General features: G+C 40.3%; 1 protein-coding gene across 3 annotated transcripts in view; it reads right to left on the bottom strand.

Moving 5' to 3' along the window:
* Positions 1–21187, bottom strand: part of LOC136838740 (golgin subfamily A member 1-like) — a 111576-nt gene that overhangs the window by 8138 nt on the left and 82251 nt on the right. Inside the window, exons 11-13 of one of the 3 annotated variants that reach the window (XR_010853102.1) lie at positions 13095–13239; positions 12732–12859; positions 7617–7836 (exon numbers count right to left, since the gene is read on the bottom strand). Coding sequence is in view for 2 of the 3 variants with exons in the window: in XM_067104192.1 (XP_066960293.1) it covers positions 7678–7836; positions 12732–12859; positions 13095–13239 (432 nt within the window). In the remaining variant the exon portion in view is untranslated. Of the gene's footprint in view, positions 1–5387; positions 7837–12731; positions 12860–13094; positions 13240–21187 lie in introns of those variants that run through there. The other 2 variants (XM_067104193.1, XM_067104192.1) reach the window with 2 other exon arrangements.

The following is a 21187-nucleotide window of genomic DNA, read 5'->3' as shown; positions in this document are numbered from 1 at the left end:
ACAGAAAACTGACCCAAGGTACTGGAATTCTTGTATATAGTTTCGACTTTGCTCCAGTAATGAGAGGCAAATATTGACCTACACTTCCAATATGTTGTCTGGATACTTGAGGAAAATGAAAAATTATGTTTAAAAGCCATGGACGTGGTTACTGCTCTCACTTTGTGTGTTTTCACTTTCACTAAAGGTAATTCATCAATCTTAAACTGTGAATGAGCCTCCAGGATAAGATCCTTAAGAAAAAATGCCAGGGCATTTTTCGAGAGAGGATGCGAAGGATTTTTCACCGAGCACCAAAGGTTGCTTGATGCACCATGAACCTTTTCAGTTCTTTGCAAGTAGAATTCAAGTGCCCTTACAGGGAAAAGGGTCCTTTCCTCTTCCTCAGGCCCTAAGACGTCTACCAGACTTCTGATAGAGAAGGAATGAGGCCACAGACTGGAAAGGGTCTCATTACCCTGAGAGAAACCAAGTCTCTTATCTAATGCGTGCAACTCGCTAACACGCTCAGCTGTAGCCAGTGCTACCAGAAACAGAGTCTTCCTTGTTAAATCTCTCATAGAGACTGAACTTAGAGGTTCAAAACGGGGGTCTGACAACCATTTTAAGACCATGTCCAGGTTCCAAGCTACAAATTTTTCTTCCTTATGTTTGGTCGTATCAAATGACTTAAGATCGGACAAATCCTTAATAGAGGAGAGATCCACTCCCCTGTGTCTAAATACAGAGCTCAACCTTGCTCTGTAACCCTTAATAGTTGAGGAAGAGTCCTCTAGAAGATCTTAAATAAAGCAAGAAATCTCCAATTTCAGCTATGGTTGTGTTAGAGGATGAGATGTTATACGTTTGGCACCATGAATCGAAGACTGTATACTTGGCCTGATAAACACTGCTCGAGGACTGGCGTCTGCATCGAGCAATAGTGTCTGCAACCGACCTTGAAACCCCTTCGATTGACTAGTTTCCTGACAGTCTGAATGCTGTCAGGGCCAGAGTGGACAGTCCTTGGTGGAACTGTCTGAAATGCGGTTGTTTGAGTAAATTTAGTTTCTGAGGCAACAGCCTCAGAAAGTCTGTCAGAAGCTCCTGGGTTGGCCAAAATGGAGCTATTAAAGTCACTGTTACATTTTGGTGATTCCAAAACTTGCTGATTACTTCCCTTACCATCTTGAATGGAGGGAAGGCATACAGATCCTTGTCCGACCAGTCCACAAGCATTGCATCCATCACCCATGTTTTCAGATCTGGGGCCGGCGAACAATACAGAGGAAGACAAAAGTTTTTCGCTGTTGCAAACAGATCCAGAACTGGCTTTCCCCACCGTTTCCAAAGTTTAAGGCACACCAAAGGATCCAGAGTCCACTCAGTAGGGAGCGCTTGTTTTCGGTGGCTCAGTTCATCCGCTAAGACATTTAATTTCCCTTGAATAAGCCTGGTTAGGATCTTCGTTTGGTTTCGATCCACCCACAAGAGAAAAGTTCTTAATGCCTCACAGAGGGTAAAAGTGTGTCCCTTCTTGCTTCTTGATGTAAGACGGTGCCGTGGTATTGCCCGAATGGACCGTCACTGTCTTTCCGAACACTTCCAGAGCAAACTCTTGTAATTCCCAGTGAATTGCTTTCAACTCCTTTATGTTGATATGCCATTTGCTCTATTCTGGCTTTGATTTCCTGAGTTACGGGGAAAACAAAAGTGTCCAGAAACTTCTTCCTATTCCAACTGGCTTCTAGATAAAATTGAAAGTTCCTCATGTACAGTCTTCCCAGAGACACGAATTGCTCTACAGAAAAGAGGGTCCCTAGAAGACGCATCCAGATGTTTGCAGAGCAAGACTGAAGGGAGAGGAATTTTTCCACTTTCTAAAGGCAGGCTTCTATCCTTTGGGGGAAAGGAAAAACCCAAAAAGTCAGAGTTTATCCTCATCCCCAAATATGCTATCTCCTGAGAAGGGGTCAGCTGTGACTTTTGAAAATTTATTAAAAGGCCCAACTCCGGGGCTAGAAGAAGGGTCTTTTGCAGGTCCTCTGTACATGCTTCCTTCGACTGAGAATGAAGGAGCCAATCGTCCAGATAGAGCGAAATGTTGACCCCCAACAGGCATAAGCATTCCGCTATAGGAGTTAAGACTCGTGTGAAAAACTGGGGAGCCGTGGCTAGGCCAAAGCAAAGGGCTCTGAAGTGGTACACCCTGTTCTTGAAAATGAACCTTATAAACTTCCTTGAGTCTTGATGAACTAGAACATGGAAGTATGCATCCCTCATGTCCACTGAAATCATCCAATCCCCCTGACAAATGTATGCTAGGACGAATTGGCTCGTTTCCACTTTGAATTTGGTTTTCTGAACAAACAAATGCAGGGCCAGGGCGCTTACATTCAGGACTGGTCTCCAGCCTCCTGAGGCCTTGGGGACTATGAATAACTGATTGCAGAACCCCAGAGAGCTGATATCCTCGACCACTTCAATGGCTTTCTTCTTGAGGAGGGAAGACACTTCTTGGGAGAGGGTGGAAAACTTCTCGGAGCCTACTTAGTAGGCCGTCAACAAGACCGGCGAGCTGGTCAAAGGAGGCTTCTGTATGAATGGGATGGAGTATCCCTCCCTTAAAACTTGCTCCTACTGGCATACGGAGGACACAGGTCTCACTTGCGTAAGGAAGCTTTAGAGGAGGACTTCTTGATCGCTCGAGAGACGAACTGGTTGTTAGCACGCAGTCTGGGAAAACCGCTTTGCCTTCCCCTACCATGAAAGGGCTGAGGTTGGACATGGGAAACCATCCTAGAGGAGAATGTTGGAGTTTCTCTAGGGCGCCTCACAGACTGAGCAAGGGGGTCCTGAGTAGATTTCTTCTGAAGGTCAGAAGAAATCTGAAGAGCTGTAGCCTGTGGGAACAAATGTTATTTATCCAGAGGGGAGTAAAGAAGGGCGGACTTTTGCGAAAGGGTCACCTGCTTTAGTGGTATAAGAACACCACAGCTCCCTTTTCTTTGTTTATCACAAAAAAGGGAAGCCAGCTCCAGAGATCCGTCCCTTATACATTGTTGAGACAAGAGATAACACTCAAAAAATCTGAGGTGTGGTCCTCTGGGACGAGGACAATCCTTGATCTCATGAGCAAGGGCACCCACTGCCCAATCTAAAAAATTAAGCGCCTCGAAAACTTTAAACAGGTATTTGATCAAATGATCTAGCTCTGTACTCGAGAACAGGATCTTCGCAGAATTGAAAGCCAACCTCCGGGACAAGCCTATCAGACCGGAGAAGTACCCCTGGGAGAGGGCAGAAACTCCCAGGGACGGGGCCTCTCCAGCTGCGTAAGACAGATATCTCCTCTGAGAGAGCCTCAACGGAGGGCAACTAAAGGAGGCTCTTCCCTGCTCTCTCTTCCCTGAGAGCCAACTTTCTACTTCATTTAAAGCCTTCTTAGCAGAGGAAGACAGTACAATCTTAGGGAGTTTTGACGAATTAACAGTCTGGTTGTCCATTAAATATGTAGACGCCAGGGAAGCTGGAGCTGCAAGTGAGAAGAAATTAGGAAATGTTGCCAACAAAAACCTTAGCAACGAAGCATTAGCTGTTGGCGGAGTTACAGTGTCTACTTCTCCTCTGAAGAAATGGGGGACAACTCCACAAGAGGTTGAGGTGTCGAAGGGGGTTTCTTGATTAACCCCAAAATATTATCTAACTGTCACTGAATGGACAGAAATGAAGGGTCCACTACTACGGGAGCTTGTTGAACCGAAGCCAGACACTGAGGATGAAGGGGCAGCTGGGCAGTGGCTGGTTACAAAACCCCCAAAACAGGAGCAGATGTCAGAAGCTTAGAAGAAGTGACAGGGAGCACAGGAGCCCGGGTAGGCTCTGCAGACATAGGGCGCTTAGCAGACAAAACAAGCTCAGGAGCCAACTGGCGCTCATGTACAGACAAAGACTTGGGCGCTGACGGGTGCTTGGAAAGAAACGGACGTTCTGATAAAAGACGTTCCAAAGCCAAGGGGAGCTCTGGCGCCAACGGATGTTCCAGCGCCAACGGGCACTCTGGTGCCAAAGGTCTTAACGCGGACACAACAGAGTCGGGCGCTGTGGGAGCAGGAGCTAATGGGTGCTCAGAAGCACAAGGGAGTCCCTAGTCAATAATCGTAGTGGGAGCAGGAAGCTCAGACGCTAAAGGTTGCTCAGTTACTTTCCTACTTCCAAGAGAACGCTGTGGCGCCACTGATGGGGGCTTGTCCATTATCCTAGCTGAAGAAGAGTGCTTGCGAAAAGGGACGAGATTCGTCTTTGAAACGTCATTGGCGTCTGGGACTCGAATCACCTGAAGAAAGGCTAGAAGAAAGATGACTCGCTTCCACAGACACGCCTTTCCAGTGGCGCTCTGGGAAGCGGCAACAGGACCGACTAGGGGGCGGCTGTCTGTCAGCAGACCCCACAGACCTCCTTTGGGCTACTAGTTTGGCTCCTCCCAGGTTAGGGGAGTTTGCCAGGGACCTTTGCCTAGGAGAATCGGTGGGAAAGACAGCCACCTCCTCCACTGACACTTCACCAATGCTTTTAACACTGCACTTGTCCATAAAGACTTTTACTGAAGCACCTATCTGTTCCATAGTATTCACTAACAACTCAAATTTCGACTCGAGGCTGGCAATGGTGTCAAGATTGGGAGTAAGGGAGCTGGGGAGAGGAGATGGTGGAACAGAATGAGAACTGGGATTAGGAGGAATAAAAGGTAAACAAACATTATCAGGCACAGACTTAGCAGGAACCTGACTACTGTAGCTAATGTCTTTTTACTATTAGCTCTAGAAGCAGCTTTCCTCTTTTTGTCTCTGTCCAGTTTTGATAAGTGACTATTTAAAGTCTTCCTCATTTTGACATCCCAATGTTCATATTCATTACAAGTCAAGTCTGTTGAACAAATTTGACCCCTACAAGATGTGCAGGTCATAATAGGCTTTAGTTATCCTAGTATTACAGCCTTTGCTGCAATACCGAAAGCCTTGGGAACCAGAATCATAACATAGTAAACAAGTCAAAAGTCAACAAAGCTTAGAATGTCTAAGATCAGAATTATAACTGTCAAATTCAGTAGTTAGGTCTGAAAAAGAACCTGAGACTGTCTAAATATGCCGAAAAGGCTACCATAAAGAGAATACTTCACCAACTGCAGTACTACGACCAACTGAGAAGCCAAAGAAACCCAAAAATACGCTGCTGCTAATGACTGAAGTATAGCCTTCAGCTGGCAGAAACATATTGAGCTTTTCTGCTGGACTAGTTCCTCTCTTACCCCGTAAGTGGGCGGGGTTAGTTGCCTAACCAAAACAAAGTAGCACTACCGCAAATTTTAAAAATTCTAGCTGCTGGTTAATAGAAACTATAGCTATGTAATTACTTGGTAAGTTGCTTATATAAAAAACTGAATTACATCTTTGACTTCTTATAGAGCTTGGGAGAAAGGTTTGTTCTCAAATGAGAACTGAAAATTGGAGCAAAGTAGAGTTCAAGAACTCAGCCAGTGATTCCACATTCATTTTGTCTGCCCAACAGAATACTAAGGCTTTAGTAAATGAAACAGGTTTGTAATTTGTATTAACATTAATTTTTCAAGCAATTTAATACTGGATACTTTGGGTAGATAATGCCCTTCTAGTTTTTATTAGGCTTTCTTCTATGAAACAGTTAACAGACTTAAATATTTAACAGACTCATCTATAATTTGCAAATAATTTTTGGGAAAAGTTACTTGCTACGAATAAGTTATAAAACAAATTTAAGACACTAAAACTGCTCTATGCTGTATCTGGTTCAGGTTTAGGCATTCACTGCAAACACTTAATTCCTTATATACACACACAGATTATCTACACTTTTCAATGTTCTCTGATCCACACATTGAATGTTATACACAAAATCACCTTGAAAATAATAATGGCCATTGTTTAAAATAAAAAAATATTGAAGTTAAATATAATACAACATATGGCAAATATAGGATAGACAAAGATCACAAAAAATTTAAAAAAATGAAAGGCAAAAATCTTTGGCAACAACTGTGCAGATGACAGACATATTCATACCTTTATGTGTAACCTATGTCAACTTATAAATCAAACTAGCACCTTGAGAATCCTCAAAAAAACACAGGAAAAATATCACCACAACAGCATAAACTTTCATTATGTGATCTAATTCTTGGGTTTATCCTCTGCACTGTAGCACAGAAATCAAGCAATTACATCACACTGAAAGATATCATCAAGCCCTATGAAATGGACCTCCCTTCTACCCTATAAAGTTTACTCTTTACTTATCCTAAACCTTTCTTTGTTAGTTCTTTCTATAACACTTGAGTAACAATATTTTAGCACTTTAAGTAACTAATGCAGTAAAAAATCTGCTTCATAATCATTGGAATATAAATAATGTGGATAATCATTTTGCTTTTCTTTCAGAAAAAAGTTTGTTAACATATTTCTTAGAGAACAAGCTCCAAGAATTTTGTATGTAAAAAATAAAAAAAAAGTCTGATACACCATTTTTCAAATTATCCAACTTCTTCTCATTAAGTACTTGGCCAAAAAATAACCAAGTGCTCATATAAATATTAACATGCTCAAAAGCACTTGTTAGTTATAAGAATCACTTGCTATAAAGTACACTTGTAAGTTACAAGAACCACTTTTAAAGTACTTGTAAAAATTTCTTACATTTTCTGATGATATGCAAAAATAAATAGGTAAATCTGAAGGAACAAAAGCACTAGAAACAATGCCTATGATTAGACTTGTCTAAACGAGATAAACTGGACGTACCAACTTCTAAAGTCATTGATAAGCAAATCTACCACCCATCAAAGAGGATGAGGCAGTGCACACTAGGCTCAGAGTCAGGCAAACTTACTAAGTCTCTTTAACATCTCTATTCTTGATAAACTATCTACCTTGACTGGATTGTCTCATTTGTCAGATCATAACATGAAAGTAACTTGGAACACCTGGAAATAAAAAAAACCTTCCAAATTTGATTAGCCAGTTACAATGATTAAATGACGTATTTTGGATGACCATGTTTTTTCTGTATCTGATACATGTATTCCTGACAAAATAATTCATGTCAAATCTGATAAAAATGAGTTTTCAGTAACTTTCTAACAATATAAAACAAAAAATATACACATACTCTCAATATTCCTGGCAATAAAAAATAAGTGAAAAAATGCAAGCAAATCAATGCATGTATAATCCTTGATAAAGTACCACTTAAATATGTATGATCTCTTGCTCCATAAATCTGGATTCATGAACATTCGTTCCTTTTCTGGATACATCATCAACTTTATATACAATTGTGGTAACAGCTATTTCATGATATAGTTTAAAATCATAAATGGCAGGTCATATTCTTTCAGAACAAAAAGAAATATTTTTGTTATAAATATTGCCATTCTCAAGTCCTTATTATTGAAAATTCTTTGCATATCAAACAATGTAATTCACTGTAAAATAATATCCAGATTCTGCTGTTCATGAAAAGCTATCACTGACAGTTAAAATCCAATCATCATAGAAAATATAGAAAATTGTTTGTATCAAAATTACTTATATTATATACCCTACCTAAAAACAGATGAAAAATTAACAAAAATATTGCAAATTATGGAAACCATCACCGCAGGGGTCATTGAGATGGTGGAATAGTCTTGGCATCCTGACCTTTTCCCAAGTTTGGTTTGGAGCCAAACCAAGACATCTTCCATTCTAGGGTCTCTCTCAGTAGTTTCTCTTCTTCAGGTGTCATATGTAGCAAAGTGGCAACTGCCCGGGTCAGATGCACAGCCTGTAAAAGTTAAAGCTCTCACTTTAGAAACAATAATATTTGAGGATTCTAAAAATATGTAAATATTGATAATAATTGTTATTCAGATACTTACCTACTGTTAAAGATGGCTATATATTTGCAATGGCAGCAGGTGTGGCCAGCATTCAAAATAAAATTGTGTGGCTGACTGTCTAGTTTGTCTGTTCACCACCAGGTGTGTTTTGAATGTTACAGTCTTGTCAGATTTAGAATTATTCTTAACAAATCACCAAGTTGTGAGAAGGCTGGGCGGGTTGTACTTTTAACAGGAAGTACGTACCGTATCCAAATAAATGTTATGAAAAGTTACATTACAGTATTTGGGATGAATCTTACCTACTGTTAAATATAGTTGATTCCCATGATGAGAGGATGGAAGGTTAGTGCAGCTAGATAAGAATCCACTCGCATCCACTCAGCCACACAAACTAATAATTTTTTTGCATGAAACCAAAAACATTCATACTTAATCTAGGATCCTTCCTGGGTAATACTGCTGCCAGAAGGTATATCCCTCTTAGGGAGCAAGGCTCTTGAGTATGACAAGGTAAGAGCAGCCTTATGGAGAAAGCTGCTTCTGCAGAAATGGTGTTAATAAGACCCTGTACCTGGGTCTGATAAAAAAGTAAACAGTACTGTACTCCTATACAAATTTGTACCTTCATGCTCCCCAAAGCTCAAGGAAAGAGACTATTAGGCTGTTCTTTCATTCGGTTCAGGAAATGAATGTACCTGCTATGACTAATGGACTATGACCTTTACCATTTTCAAATGAAATTCCACAACTTTAAGGTAATATATGGCAAAATCAGAATTACATATCCACTGTACCACATTAATTATGTCCCCCGGAGACAAATTTGTAAAAAAATTAAATAAAGTTGCTCTTCATTATCAATTTTACCTTCGACAAATGTATGGATCAGGATTAAGCTTATAAGCTAATCTGCCAAAAGAGCGAACAAAAAGGACACAACATTTACAGACACAGGTGTGTTAGGCCTCCAAACTCTGCAAAACCAATGATTAACTTTGCTCTTGATGAAACATATTAAACCTTGTTGGTTTAAAGTTTGACGATCCATCAAGATATGTTTGATTGTAAGTAATGACCTACAATCAGGATTTGGGTTGTTTGGATGATTCATCAAACACCCATGGGTCAGATGACCGTGACCTATTTGAAGACAATAATATTTTCACGTGGCATTCTTTTTGGGAAGAACACCACCACAGCCCAGTTAATATTTTCTCACTGTCAGATTCATGATTTCATAAATATGCCTTTTATTAAAGATGGCAGGTTTAAGAGACTGTAATAGATCACTTGACAGGAGCAAGCATTTTCAATCTATTGATAGTGATTGCAGCTTTGGTTCACTTAGCATCCTCTTTTAAATAAACTAATATTCAGTATATTATAAGAGCCATTAATTTATGTCAAGGTCCTGTCTTCCTCCTCATTGAGTGGGTGTAGGAGTATTAACCTGAAATTAAAGCCTCAAACTGAGGTTATAAATGAGAGTGGGGATTATACCACACTTGAAAGGTATCTCTTACTGCTGGAAGAAAGATTGCCACCTTGGTAAATTTATTTCCGTAAATTCTTAGTCAGCCAGTTCTTTAAGAACTATGTCATAGGCTCTAGCAAGTCGGGTTTATATATGACCCCCCAAAAAATGTAACACTGCCATTCATTCAACTTACTGTCCATGCCGTGCAAACAGTACTTGGTCCAGCCATGTATGTCCACTTGTGTGTTGTCAAGAATGTCGAGCATCCAAACAATTGTAATTAGTCTGAAGTATCCTATAACAAAAGTTCATCTGTTTTGAGAATTGGCAGCTGGAACTAAGCAAGCTGAGCTGTCTTTTATCACATTCAGTATTGACACATTCATGCCTCTACATCATCTGCCCCTCTGTGATTCAACTTGGAGTGTCATGGCATCCTTAGTGTTGCAAGTCATGTTGGTATTCTCTGTGATTTTAGGATGTTGGTATTCTCCGTGGTTTTAAGATGTATCTCAATGCAAGACATAATGAAGTCTGTGAAATCATCCTGCTGTCTAATATGTTTCATGCTGTTAGTTATTCTGTCATGAAAAGTCATGCAGTGTCAAGATGTATTAAGATGTCCCTGGTCTATTGAAAGTATGTCAGTATTCCTGAAGCACCCACTGTGCGAAGTGACATAAATGCAGTAGCCCTGAGGCAAAATGACTCCACCTGTGCCACAAGAGACCATCAAAACTTTGGCTTAAGTAAAATTCACCAGATGGTTCATGGTGTCTGTTTTGTTTGAATCCCACTGAAATTACAAAGAAAGGAGCTTGATACAGCTGCTGTGACATATTGAGAATCTACCTACAACACAAGGAGAGCACTGACAAAGGATTATGTTTACCACAATTAATAGTGACAAGCACAAAGGCAACAAAACATAGGTCTTATGTTTCATTACCTCCGTGTCTGTCACTGTAAATTGTGGTAAACATAATCCTTTGTCAATGCTCCCCTTGTGTTGTAGGTGGGATTCAAACAGAACAGACATTATGAACCTTTGGGTGGCAGGAGCATCTGTGACTTTTACTTTAGGCAAACTTTTTATAGTCAAATTTGTGGTGTAAGCAGAGTCATTCATTCAGCCTCAGGGCTCCTGTATTTATGTCACTTCAAGTAGTGGGATATCTGGATATCTATTTTTGCCTGAGTGGTCACCATCTACTTTGGAAAAAAGCACTGATGCATTTCAGTCCCTAAGGTGAAAAACAACCCCAATTTGGGGCTAACTCAATCAGTTACTGTAACTATAAATTAATCACAATTCTAGATTGTTGTGGGGCTTGCCCAAAAGATTTACTCTTAAACAAAAGGTGCGACTGGAATGAGGTAAATTTTTAAAAAGTTGGGCAGATATGTAGAATGAGACTAAATGGAACAATTGAAAAGCAGAGAGAAAGCAATGCAACTGGGGCCAATGGAACATTGCAAAGAACTTTTAGTGTCATCAATAGGATGCACACACAGCACACTGTATGCTATACCCCTCTGTGAAGAGTAACTCAACTAAGTAAATTGAATTAATTCATCTTGAGATGTGTCATGGCATTCGATTATACTGCAAAATGCAAGCACCAAGTGGTAAAGTTATTGTCACTTGGAACCTAATCCTGTTTTACACAAAAGGGATGCAATCTGGCTTACAGTAATTCCATTGGTCACAATGGAACACAACACAGTCATATACATAAGTGGAATATAAAAGTCATATATACAAGGCAAAATGGACACAGCATTTGCGAGAACAGCATAAGAAAAATAACTGGTAATTAATACTGTATATATATGAACACATGCAAATGAAAACCCATTCCTGTCAACACAACCCCAAAAAAAAAAAAAAAAAAAAAAAAAAAAACTCGTTGCCATTTTGACCCTTTTGCTGCGATCATGTTATCGCCACTTGTGACGAGATCAATGTCTTGCTAATCATATAACACTAATTTTCTCCCTTTTATATTTGTACTTTAATAATTGTTATTTTTATTACTTTTTATAGTATTATATTATGCTATTATCCTATCATAATTTTTATTATAGTAGAGTGATAAAATATGCAAATAATATGTAGATAATTCAAATACAGTGCTGAATTACATATATAGCTTTTATTAGTAATTCACTTGAGTGTGATACCTATCAAAATATGGAGTAAAGTAATGCCATTTCCATTACTTAGTTTACATACCTTGAACGCTTCCTCTTGGCTAAAAATTTCATATGGAATAACCTCACAGAAAAATCAAATACTGTATAGAATTGGCATGATGCAGAAAATGTGAATTTATTATCTCCTATACAAATTTCAGAGCATCAATTTTTACCAACTGAATCTTGAACAGTCTTCCATTTACAAATCATATTACATTTTCTTTGTTTACTCATTCCACCTCTGGTTGGTTGACAGATCTGCTTCCTCTTGTCATTTCCTCTTGATTCAAGACCATCTCTGATAAAACCTAAAGCCAAATAATTATCTAAGGTAAGTTTGTCTGTAACAGTGATACAGTAAACATCACCATATCCACTACTGTAACTATCAGAACTAACTGACAGTTCAGGTCCACGACTATCATTATCATTGCAATTAAATGCCTTGGTACTACAGTAAACCCCCCGTATTTGCGGACTCACCTATTCGCGGATTTCTCTGGAACGTATATACAGGTATACTATTCGCGGAAAATTCGCCCATTTGCGTTATTTTTCATTAAGAAATATTCACTAATTACTGAATTTTCACATCACTTTCATGATTAAATGCACTTTTTGTGATAAAACTATTAAAATAATCAGGTATAAGCATTTTTAGAGATTTTTTTGTGTTTGAACTATCAAAATAGGCAGTTTTTGTGTTTGGACTGTCAAAATAGGCAGTTCTAAGTGTTTTTAGAGGGGGTTTAAGTATTCTCGGATTGTAGCTATTTGCCAGGGGATGTGGTACGCATCCCCTGTGAATATGGGGGGTTTACTGTACTTCATCATCTAGAGAAACCCCCTCCGTTTATGGCATTTTGATGGTTACTGAAGATCTACCCCTTGTGCTGAGAATATCCTGTAAGTTGGAAATCAAAGGTTGCCATCTGTTGCTAGAAAGCTGCTTACAGTGATGAGGGAAATGCATTATCTATTACAAGTTGACTAACGAACCAAATGAATTAAGACTGAATGAATTATGACTGAGAAGGTAAGTCCCACGTCATGGATGAGACCTTTTAATGACTGAAGAAATCAATCCTGCATAGTAAAAGGGTTAAGTACATGTTAGCTTTCATTTTGCTGAATAAGTATAATGATAATGAAGCCACTCACTTCATACTCCCTCGATGTCAAATACTTGATAATAACATGTTTCAAGTACGTGTTGTTTATACCATCTTCCTCTACACTTCCATTCATAGAAGTTACACCTGTCTGGCAATTGTTAGCAGCAGGAAGGGCTGAAAATTAAAAAAGAATTACTAGTGTAACCCCCCATTTATAAGATTCTTTATATAGAGACAAAAACAAAATGTAAATCACATTTAAATTCATAGAAGCTTTAGCCACAAAAGATTTCTTTTGAAATATAAATAAAATAAAGTTTATGTATAATAACCTTACAAGCATGCCTTATAAATAAAAAAGTTTATATATAATAAACTTACAGGCATGCTTTAAAAATAGTAAACTTACAAGCAGGCCCAGGAGATGAGGTCAGCAGTGGTCTGAGTTCAGGACGAGAATCGGACGTATGATCAGTTGTATCTGTTGATAACTTGAGCTCTCTTTGGATGGTTTTCTTCATATCTGCCAACCTTTGACTCTGAACTTTCAGCGCCTAGAATTACAATAAAACCAAATTATTTTTAATTTCATCTCGCAAACTATAAGGTGCAAAAAAATATGAACTGGTCTAGTAACTGCCCACAACACACTTCTCATCGTGGATCTTAATTCTATTCAGTGACATTTAAATCAGTAGAGAGGTACCACTCACAACAGGCTGCTTTATAGGGCACACTGTAGATGAGGCATCCATTCTTAGGAACAAGCTGCAATGGTTTCAACACTTTACTTTTCACCCACTCCTTTGGGCTTCTCCCGCTTAGCTGTCCAACTTTCACCTTAATCCAATTTGACTTCTCAATTAACAACAAATGTGACTCGGTGGCCTCATTAAACAAATTTTTAATACTAACGAAGACTATGAAGACATTCACAATATTTAAATGAGAAAAAACTTTTTTAATTAAATCTTAATAATATTCAGTGTCCCTATACTAATAAAAAAAGATCTGATAAATACAAAAAGGGTATCATTTATCGTTAACAATAGTAATCATAATACTTTCATCATTAATAATAGTAGTAATCATAATACAAACATCAAGATTACACTTTTTAAAAATACAGTATACCAAATCTTAAAATAATAATTTTATTTTTCCTTGATATACAAACGGGCTTTTGTATGAGTATGTATTCCTGACATAAGCTGGAATTAGTCACTGAAGCTTGGTAACAAAGTGGTTATCCAGTCTTAAGTAGGTGAGTGGTTGGGTAACTCTGCACTGATTCCTTTGAGATCAAGGACTACGCAGAAATGGCTCACATAAAATTATGATGAACCAAATAGAGTTTTTTCTCAAAATTCAATCTATGAAAAAACAGGAGAGATCATGTCTTTTATATAAGGGATGGGAAATACAGGTCAATGAGTAGCTACATCAGCAATAAGGGGCCCATACAACATAGAGTCCATAATAGTGCTCACCTGAAACCCCATTAAAAAGAGAGAAGAGGGAGCCACATCTTTCGAGTATCACTAAGACAAGATGACTGATTCTGTAACTCACCTATGTCAAGGTCTGTTCCACCACACACTTTGCCTTACTACTGACTTAATGGAGACAAATGAAGGAGATTGGTGCCAGTCACTAGTCTGTTCAAAACTAGCCACAAGTCACCCATTGTACCTTTGGTGTGATGCTTTTCTGTCCATGTAAAACTTGGTAGCCACACAATTTGTTGACCAGCCACCATAGATCCTCAAGAGAAGGTAACCAAGGAATTACAGTCACCATCCTTGGGGTCAAATCACCTACTTTGCCAGTGCTTCTGCCTTTCAGTTACTACCTTGCCTTTTTGGGCTTTCTGCAGACTCAGAATTTGCAGGCTGTTTGAAAAGGAGGGTGTTTTTAATGTTTCCAGATCATTCACAGCCATAGCAACCCCATTAGCCTCTTCAGGGTTCTAGTACTGCCTTCCCCACCTTCAGATATGCCTGTTTTACGACAAACAAACTTCTCCTTAATTGTATAATGAAGGAAGAGAGTGAGTTTTTGTGCCTGTTATTGCTAAAAAATAGGTCCTGACATGGTGCAGTAGCAGAAAAAGTTGGCAAGGAAGCCGAGACCTAAGCTAACATCCCAGCTCCCGTCCTGGCCACTGCTGAAAATGTGGGCACTGAGAGCAAAGAAGCAGAAACTGAAAGTGGGAAGGCAGCACTGAAAGGTCCAGAGAGGCAGATGGGGTTACTATAAACTCAGCCAGACAAACCATTAAATACTCTCTTCTTCAAATGCCTGCAAATTGAATCGTCAGCCCACACTCATAAAGAGGCAAGAGAATGACTGATAGGCACAAGCACTGATGAAAATGGTAAGCAAGTAGGCAGGACAAAACCAGACAGTGAAGGAAAGACTGCTGAAAGGGTTAGAAAGTCCTTTCCAGCAGTCAGAGGGTCATACTTTGGAGCAGGGGATATCCTGAAGGGGTGAGTTTTCAACAGGAAAAAACACAATAGGAACTGAGATATGGGAAGAGATCTTGAGCTTCCTACTCTTACTGCTCTTTGATCAAAGGGAAGGATCAAGAACACAGAAGCATCATTAAAAGAAGTATGGAACTCGAGGCACAAGCAGTGGATGATAATAAATCAGAGAGGCATGCACAGCAGTTCTGAGTAGCATGATGCCTCCTCTGGGAGTAAACAAATCACTGATCCATTGACCAGTCAACACCCACAGGAAAAGTTCCCCACATGAGTAAGGCAAGTTGCAATACTGTATATACAATGAAAAGCAGTGTGGAAAATTCCCAAATAAACACGGACAGGGAAAAGGGAGGGAATCATGACAGTCAACCCCTGTCAGTGTACCTCACATGGTGCACTGTAGGTATTACTCAAGGTTCTTTGCAGCATCCCTTTGGCCTCTAGCTGTATGTCTGTTCATATTCTCTTTCTTCCCTCTTATTTTCCGCCCTCTCATAACATTTGTTTCATAGTGCAAATGTGAGGTTTTCCTCCTGTTACACCTTTAAAATCTTTTTATTCTCAATTCTGCTTTCAGCACTGAATGACCTTGTAAGTCCCAGCCCTTGGCCTTTGGCCTAAATTTTATATTCCATTTCATTATATTCACCACTAATACTTAATATCATAAGCACTAACTTAGCAGTTAAAATACGTGCAAAACCTTAAAACTGATCATGAAAACAAATTAAAAATGAATTGAAAATAAGTCACTTCAGAAAATCACTGGGAACAGAAAATTGAAAACCAAAAGGTAACCCACTACCTTGGTGTGAATCAGGTAAAGAAATCTACTGTGCAATAACAAATATTACTAACGCTGAAAACCTGCTATTGAAAGTGACTATTGACAAATCTCAGTAACTGCAGAAATAAAATTACAATCTCAAGTTGAAAATCAAACAAGCCAACCCAAATATTAAAAATAAAAATTAATTACTAACAAGAAACAAACAACTCAATCACTAACAAACATTTTCATTATGAACTTTACTCATAATGAAATAATGGATAAAAATAAATGGTAGAAAACAAAAATGTGCAAAATACAGCAAATATTGGGAGAACAACTCTGCATACATATATCTAAACAGAAGTCAAACAGAAGAATAATGTCTTGGAGAATGTTGTAAGGTGGTTTGGGCATGCTTACTGGGGTCTTTCTCTTTCAGAACTTAACATTTGGTGTGACCGAGAGGCTATTTGCACAGAAGTAAGGCTATTCATGATTAACAAGTTTGTACAATCAAACTCAAGTTAGGGTCTCTTACTAGATTTTTTTAATAATTATTTTTAAACAAAAAGCTACTTCCTATGCATGACAATGGCTCAAGAGAGAGGGAAGAAAAGCACCCACTGCCATAGTAATCCTACATTTGCTAAATCACAGATTAAAATGAACTCACAGCTTCACAGCCATACCATTCAACAACTGAGAGGCTTCATCTCCAGTATACTAAATCCCATGACAATCACCTCTAAGGCCCCTTTGTGCAGCATGCCTACTTAAGACACTTTATTTTGTATTTTACAAATCTGTTCTCTTTGTTTTCCTTCCATCAGGTAGTCCAACTCCTAATTGTTTGTGTTCTACTATTCACCCCCTTTAAGAACAAATCCCTTGGATCAGTATAATGGGAGCCCATGATTCATTTTCTAGTTAATTTCCATATACTCTAATAATATCTACTGCTGTCTAACTATACATCCAGACTGCCAGGATGTTGTACCTCTCAACCTTGTGAATTGTAAATAGGCACTCTTTTCTAGTACATCTCATAACCTTTAAGTACTCTACATACTTGGGTAAATTTTTTCCATCACAATTTTTCACAGCATTTTCCTCCCATATATTTTTCACATTTTTAATCCTTTCTCAGCAAATATTCTTTGGAAATTTCACCTCAGCAGTTTCCATTTAGAAGTAAACTTCACTTCAATAACAATTTAACTCAGCAATCACTTCACAAATTTCAATATTTGCCTCACCACACACTCATTCTATCCCAAAGTTTATGCCAAAAACATGAATTACTTCTCCCCAGTTTTAACCATCTTATATAGCATACGCACCAGAAAGTCTACAAGAGTTCAATGCTTTCACTGAACATTAGCACAATAGCACTGATAAATAATGGTACAGTGCTTTAGTAATCTAAGTTAAAAAAGTAAATCTTGACTTTTTAACCATATCTGGTCATCTCATGTTTAGCATTTACATGCTCACCAAAAGAATTTAGCTGTGAAAAAAAAAAAAAAAAAAATGATATTTTTATGATAAAATAAAGTTTGTTCATACTTACCTGGCAGATATATATATAGCTGTATTCTCCGAAAGGGACCGACAGAAATTCAAAAACTTACGGCACACACAGATGGGCCAGGTGGTTAGTACCCATTCCCGCCGCTGGGAGGCGGGCATCAGGAACCATTCCCATTTTCTATTCAGATTTTCTAGAAACTAGAACTACTGTCTCCTGAGGGGAGGAGGGCGGGTGCTATGATTATATATATCTGCCAGGTAAGTATGAACAAACTTTATTTTATCATAAAAATATCATTTTGTTCATGACACTTACCTGACAGATATATATATAGCTGAATCCCACCATTGGAGGTGGGAAGAGACAGAATAGGATTTAGGAAACAAAACTATGTAGGCGATTGACGCCTTGGTTCCTTACCTGTTAGCATTGCTGACTTCGTGATTACTGTCACCCAAGCCTGCTTCTGCTTTACTAGAAAACTCCAGCGAGGTAGAGACCTATAAAGCTGGTGGAATCTAGATGATCTGTCAACGGGGGCGAGACCACAATGTGACTAGACCATATGACCTTACTTTGAGGGTAAGCGACAAACTAACAACCACCTGACCAAGCCTAGTTACGTCAAAAAAGATTAACATAAACTAAGGACTGGGGCGACCACCACTGGTGGAGACCCAACGACCATAAAAAACAACACATAAAATATTTAAAAAACGCACAAAAACAAAACTAAAGGAGAGGATGAGAGTCGCTTTCTGTTCCCAAGATCGTATTTGCGAAACGTAAGGCCCCAGCGCACACAGCAATTCTCATAGGACGTCTTCACTTCTGTGAGATAATGAGAAGCAAAGACCGAATTGCTTCGCCAAAAAGTGGCACCCAGAATGTCATTGAGAGACTGGTTTTTCTGGAAGGCCACTGAGGTAGCAATGGCTCTCACTTCGTGAGCCTTGACCTTCAAAGTTCTCAAATCCTCGTCTAGCACACTGGAATGGGCGTCTATGATGGTGCTTCGTAGAAAGAACGCCAGGGCATTTTTCGAGAGAGGTATATCAGGCCTCTTAACCGAGCACCAAAGATTGCTAGAAGGACCTCTACAATCCTGGGTCCTCTGCAAATAAAATTTTAGAGCCCTGACAGGACACAGGGTTCTCTCAGGTTCTTGTCCAGTGATGTTCGTCAAGCCCTTAATTTCGAAGGACCTGGGCCAAGGGGAAGACGGGTTTTCATTCTTGGCAAGAAACATAGGGCTCAGAGAACAGACAGCATCAGGGCCTCTGAAACCTATAATCTTGCTGATCGCTTGAAGTTCACTAACTCTCTTCGCCGTCGCCAGAGCAGTTAGGAAAATAGCTTTCTTGGTTACATCTTTGAAGGAAGCAGAATGTAAAGGTTCAAACCTCTTCGACATCAGGAATTTTAGAACTACATCTAAATTCCACGAAGGTAACTTAGGGGAGGCTACCTTAGACGTCTCAAAAGACCTAAGAAGATCATGAAGGTCTTTATTGTCCGATAAGTTAAGGCCTCTATGCCTGAAGACCGTTGACAGCATACTCCTATAGCCTTTGATGGTAGGGACTGCCAGCTTCAAATCCTTTCTCAGATAAAAAAGGAAGTCCGCTATCTGGGATAGAGAGGTCGTGGTGGAGAAATTCCCTTAAGTTTACACCACTTCCTAAAATGACCCACTTGGACTGGTACACTGTGCTGGAAGAGGCTCTCCTGGCGTTAGCGATCACCTTAGCCACTGGTCTAGAAAAACCTCTCGCTCTGAGCAACTTCTCGATAGTCTGTATGCAGTCAGACTCAGAGCGGGAAGATTTTTGTGGTACCTCTCGAAGTGGGGTTGTTTGAGAAGATCTGTTCTCAAAGGAAGCGTTCTTGGAAAGTCCACCACGAGAGACATGACCTCTGGGAACCACTCTGCTGAAGGCCAAAAGGGAGCGATTAAAGTCATTCTCGTCCCTTCTGAGGCTACAAACTTCCTGACGACTTCCCCCAGAATCTTGAATGGGGGAAAGGCGTACAGATCTAGACCCTTCCAGTCCCAGAGAAAGGCATCTATTGCTAGGGCTCCCGGGTCGAGAACTGGAGAGCAGTAAAGGGGCAGCCTTGTGGTCCTTGAAGTTGCGAAAATGTCCACCAGGGGACGTCCCCAAAGCTTCCAAAGATCCTAACACACTTCTGCGTTCAGAGTCCATTCTGTTGGCAGAAGCTGATGTTGTCGACTGAGAAGGTCCGCGCGTACATTCTCGACCCCTGCTACAAAACGAGTGAGAATCGTCACCCGGCGAGAATGTGCCCATAGCAGGATCTCCTTGGCGATCAAGAACAGGGACCGAGAATGAGTACCTCCCTGTTTCTTGAGGTACGCCAGGGCCGTGGTGTTGTCGGAGTTGACTTGAATTACCCGGCCTGCAACTTGATCTTCGAAGAACTGAAGAGCCAAGAAAATCGCTTTCAGTTCTTTTAGATTTATGTGCCAGGACACCTGTTCCCCTTTCCAGGTGCCTGACACTTCCTCCCCCCCAGTGTTGCTCCCCATCCCGACATGGACGCGTCGGAAAAAACAACACTAGGTCGGGCTCTGAAGATAGAGAGAGACCCCTTCTGCCAACTTTAAGGGATCGAGCCACCACCGAAGATGGTCCTTGACAGAGAGAGAGATCCTGAGAGACTCGTCTAAGTCCTCCTTGTTCTTCCAGTTGTCCGCAAGAAAGAACTGTAGGGGTCTGAGATGCAACCTCCCCAGGGAAACAAACTTCTCCAGTGATGAAATGGTCCCCAGCAGACTCATCCATTCCCTCACCGAGCATGTTTCTTTCCCCAGGAAGGCCGAAACTTTTACGAAGCAGTGCTGCTGACGTTCCTGGGATGGAAAGGCTCGAAAAACCGCTGAATCCATCCGAATCCCCAGATAAAGAATGGACTGAGAGGGGATCAGATGCGACTTCTCTAAATTCACAAGAAGTCCCAGGGACTTTGTCAGTTTCAAAGTTGAATGCAAGTCCTCCAGACACCTTTGTTCCGATGTGGCCCGGATGAGCCAGTCGTCCAGATAGAGCGAGATCCTTATGCCGGCAAGATGAAGCCACCGGGCAACGTTCCTCATCAGGACTGTGAATACCATAGGAGCTGTACTCAGTCCGAAACAGAGAGCTCTGAACTGGTACACTCTTCCCCCCAGGACAAACCTCAAATACTTTCTCGACTGAGGATGAATGGGGACATGAAAATACGCGTCCTGGAGGTCGAGAGAGACCATCCAATCGCCTGGTTGCAGTGCATTGATAACCGACTGGGGCGTCTCCATTTTGAACTTCTCTTTGACGACAAAGTTGTTCAGTCTGCTGACGTCCAGGACTGGTCTCCACCCCCCTGACTGTTTTGGAACCAGGAAGAGACGATTGTAAAAACCTGGAGACTCCAGATCCAGGACTCGCTCTATGGCCCTTTTCTGGATCATTTCTTCCAGCAGATCTAAAAGGATCTGTTGCTTCTCCGGACGGTAAGAAGGCGACAGATCTCTGGGAGTAGAGGACGGGGGTTTTTAGTGGAACGGGATCCTGTAACCTTTTTGATTACATTGAGGGACCAGGAATCCGCCCTCTTACTTTCCAGGCTTCCGAAAACAGGAGAAGCCTGGCTCCCACTGGTGTCTGGAGGTGAGGAAAGTCACTTCTTGCCCCTTTGGGAAGAAG

Source organism: Macrobrachium rosenbergii, chromosome 5 (genome assembly GCF_040412425.1).
Source record: "Macrobrachium rosenbergii isolate ZJJX-2024 chromosome 5, ASM4041242v1, whole genome shotgun sequence".
NCBI lineage: Eukaryota > Metazoa > Arthropoda > Malacostraca > Decapoda > Palaemonidae > Macrobrachium > Macrobrachium rosenbergii.
Note: the sequence above shows the minus strand (reverse complement) of the source record. Positions and strands in the feature narration are given on the sequence as shown.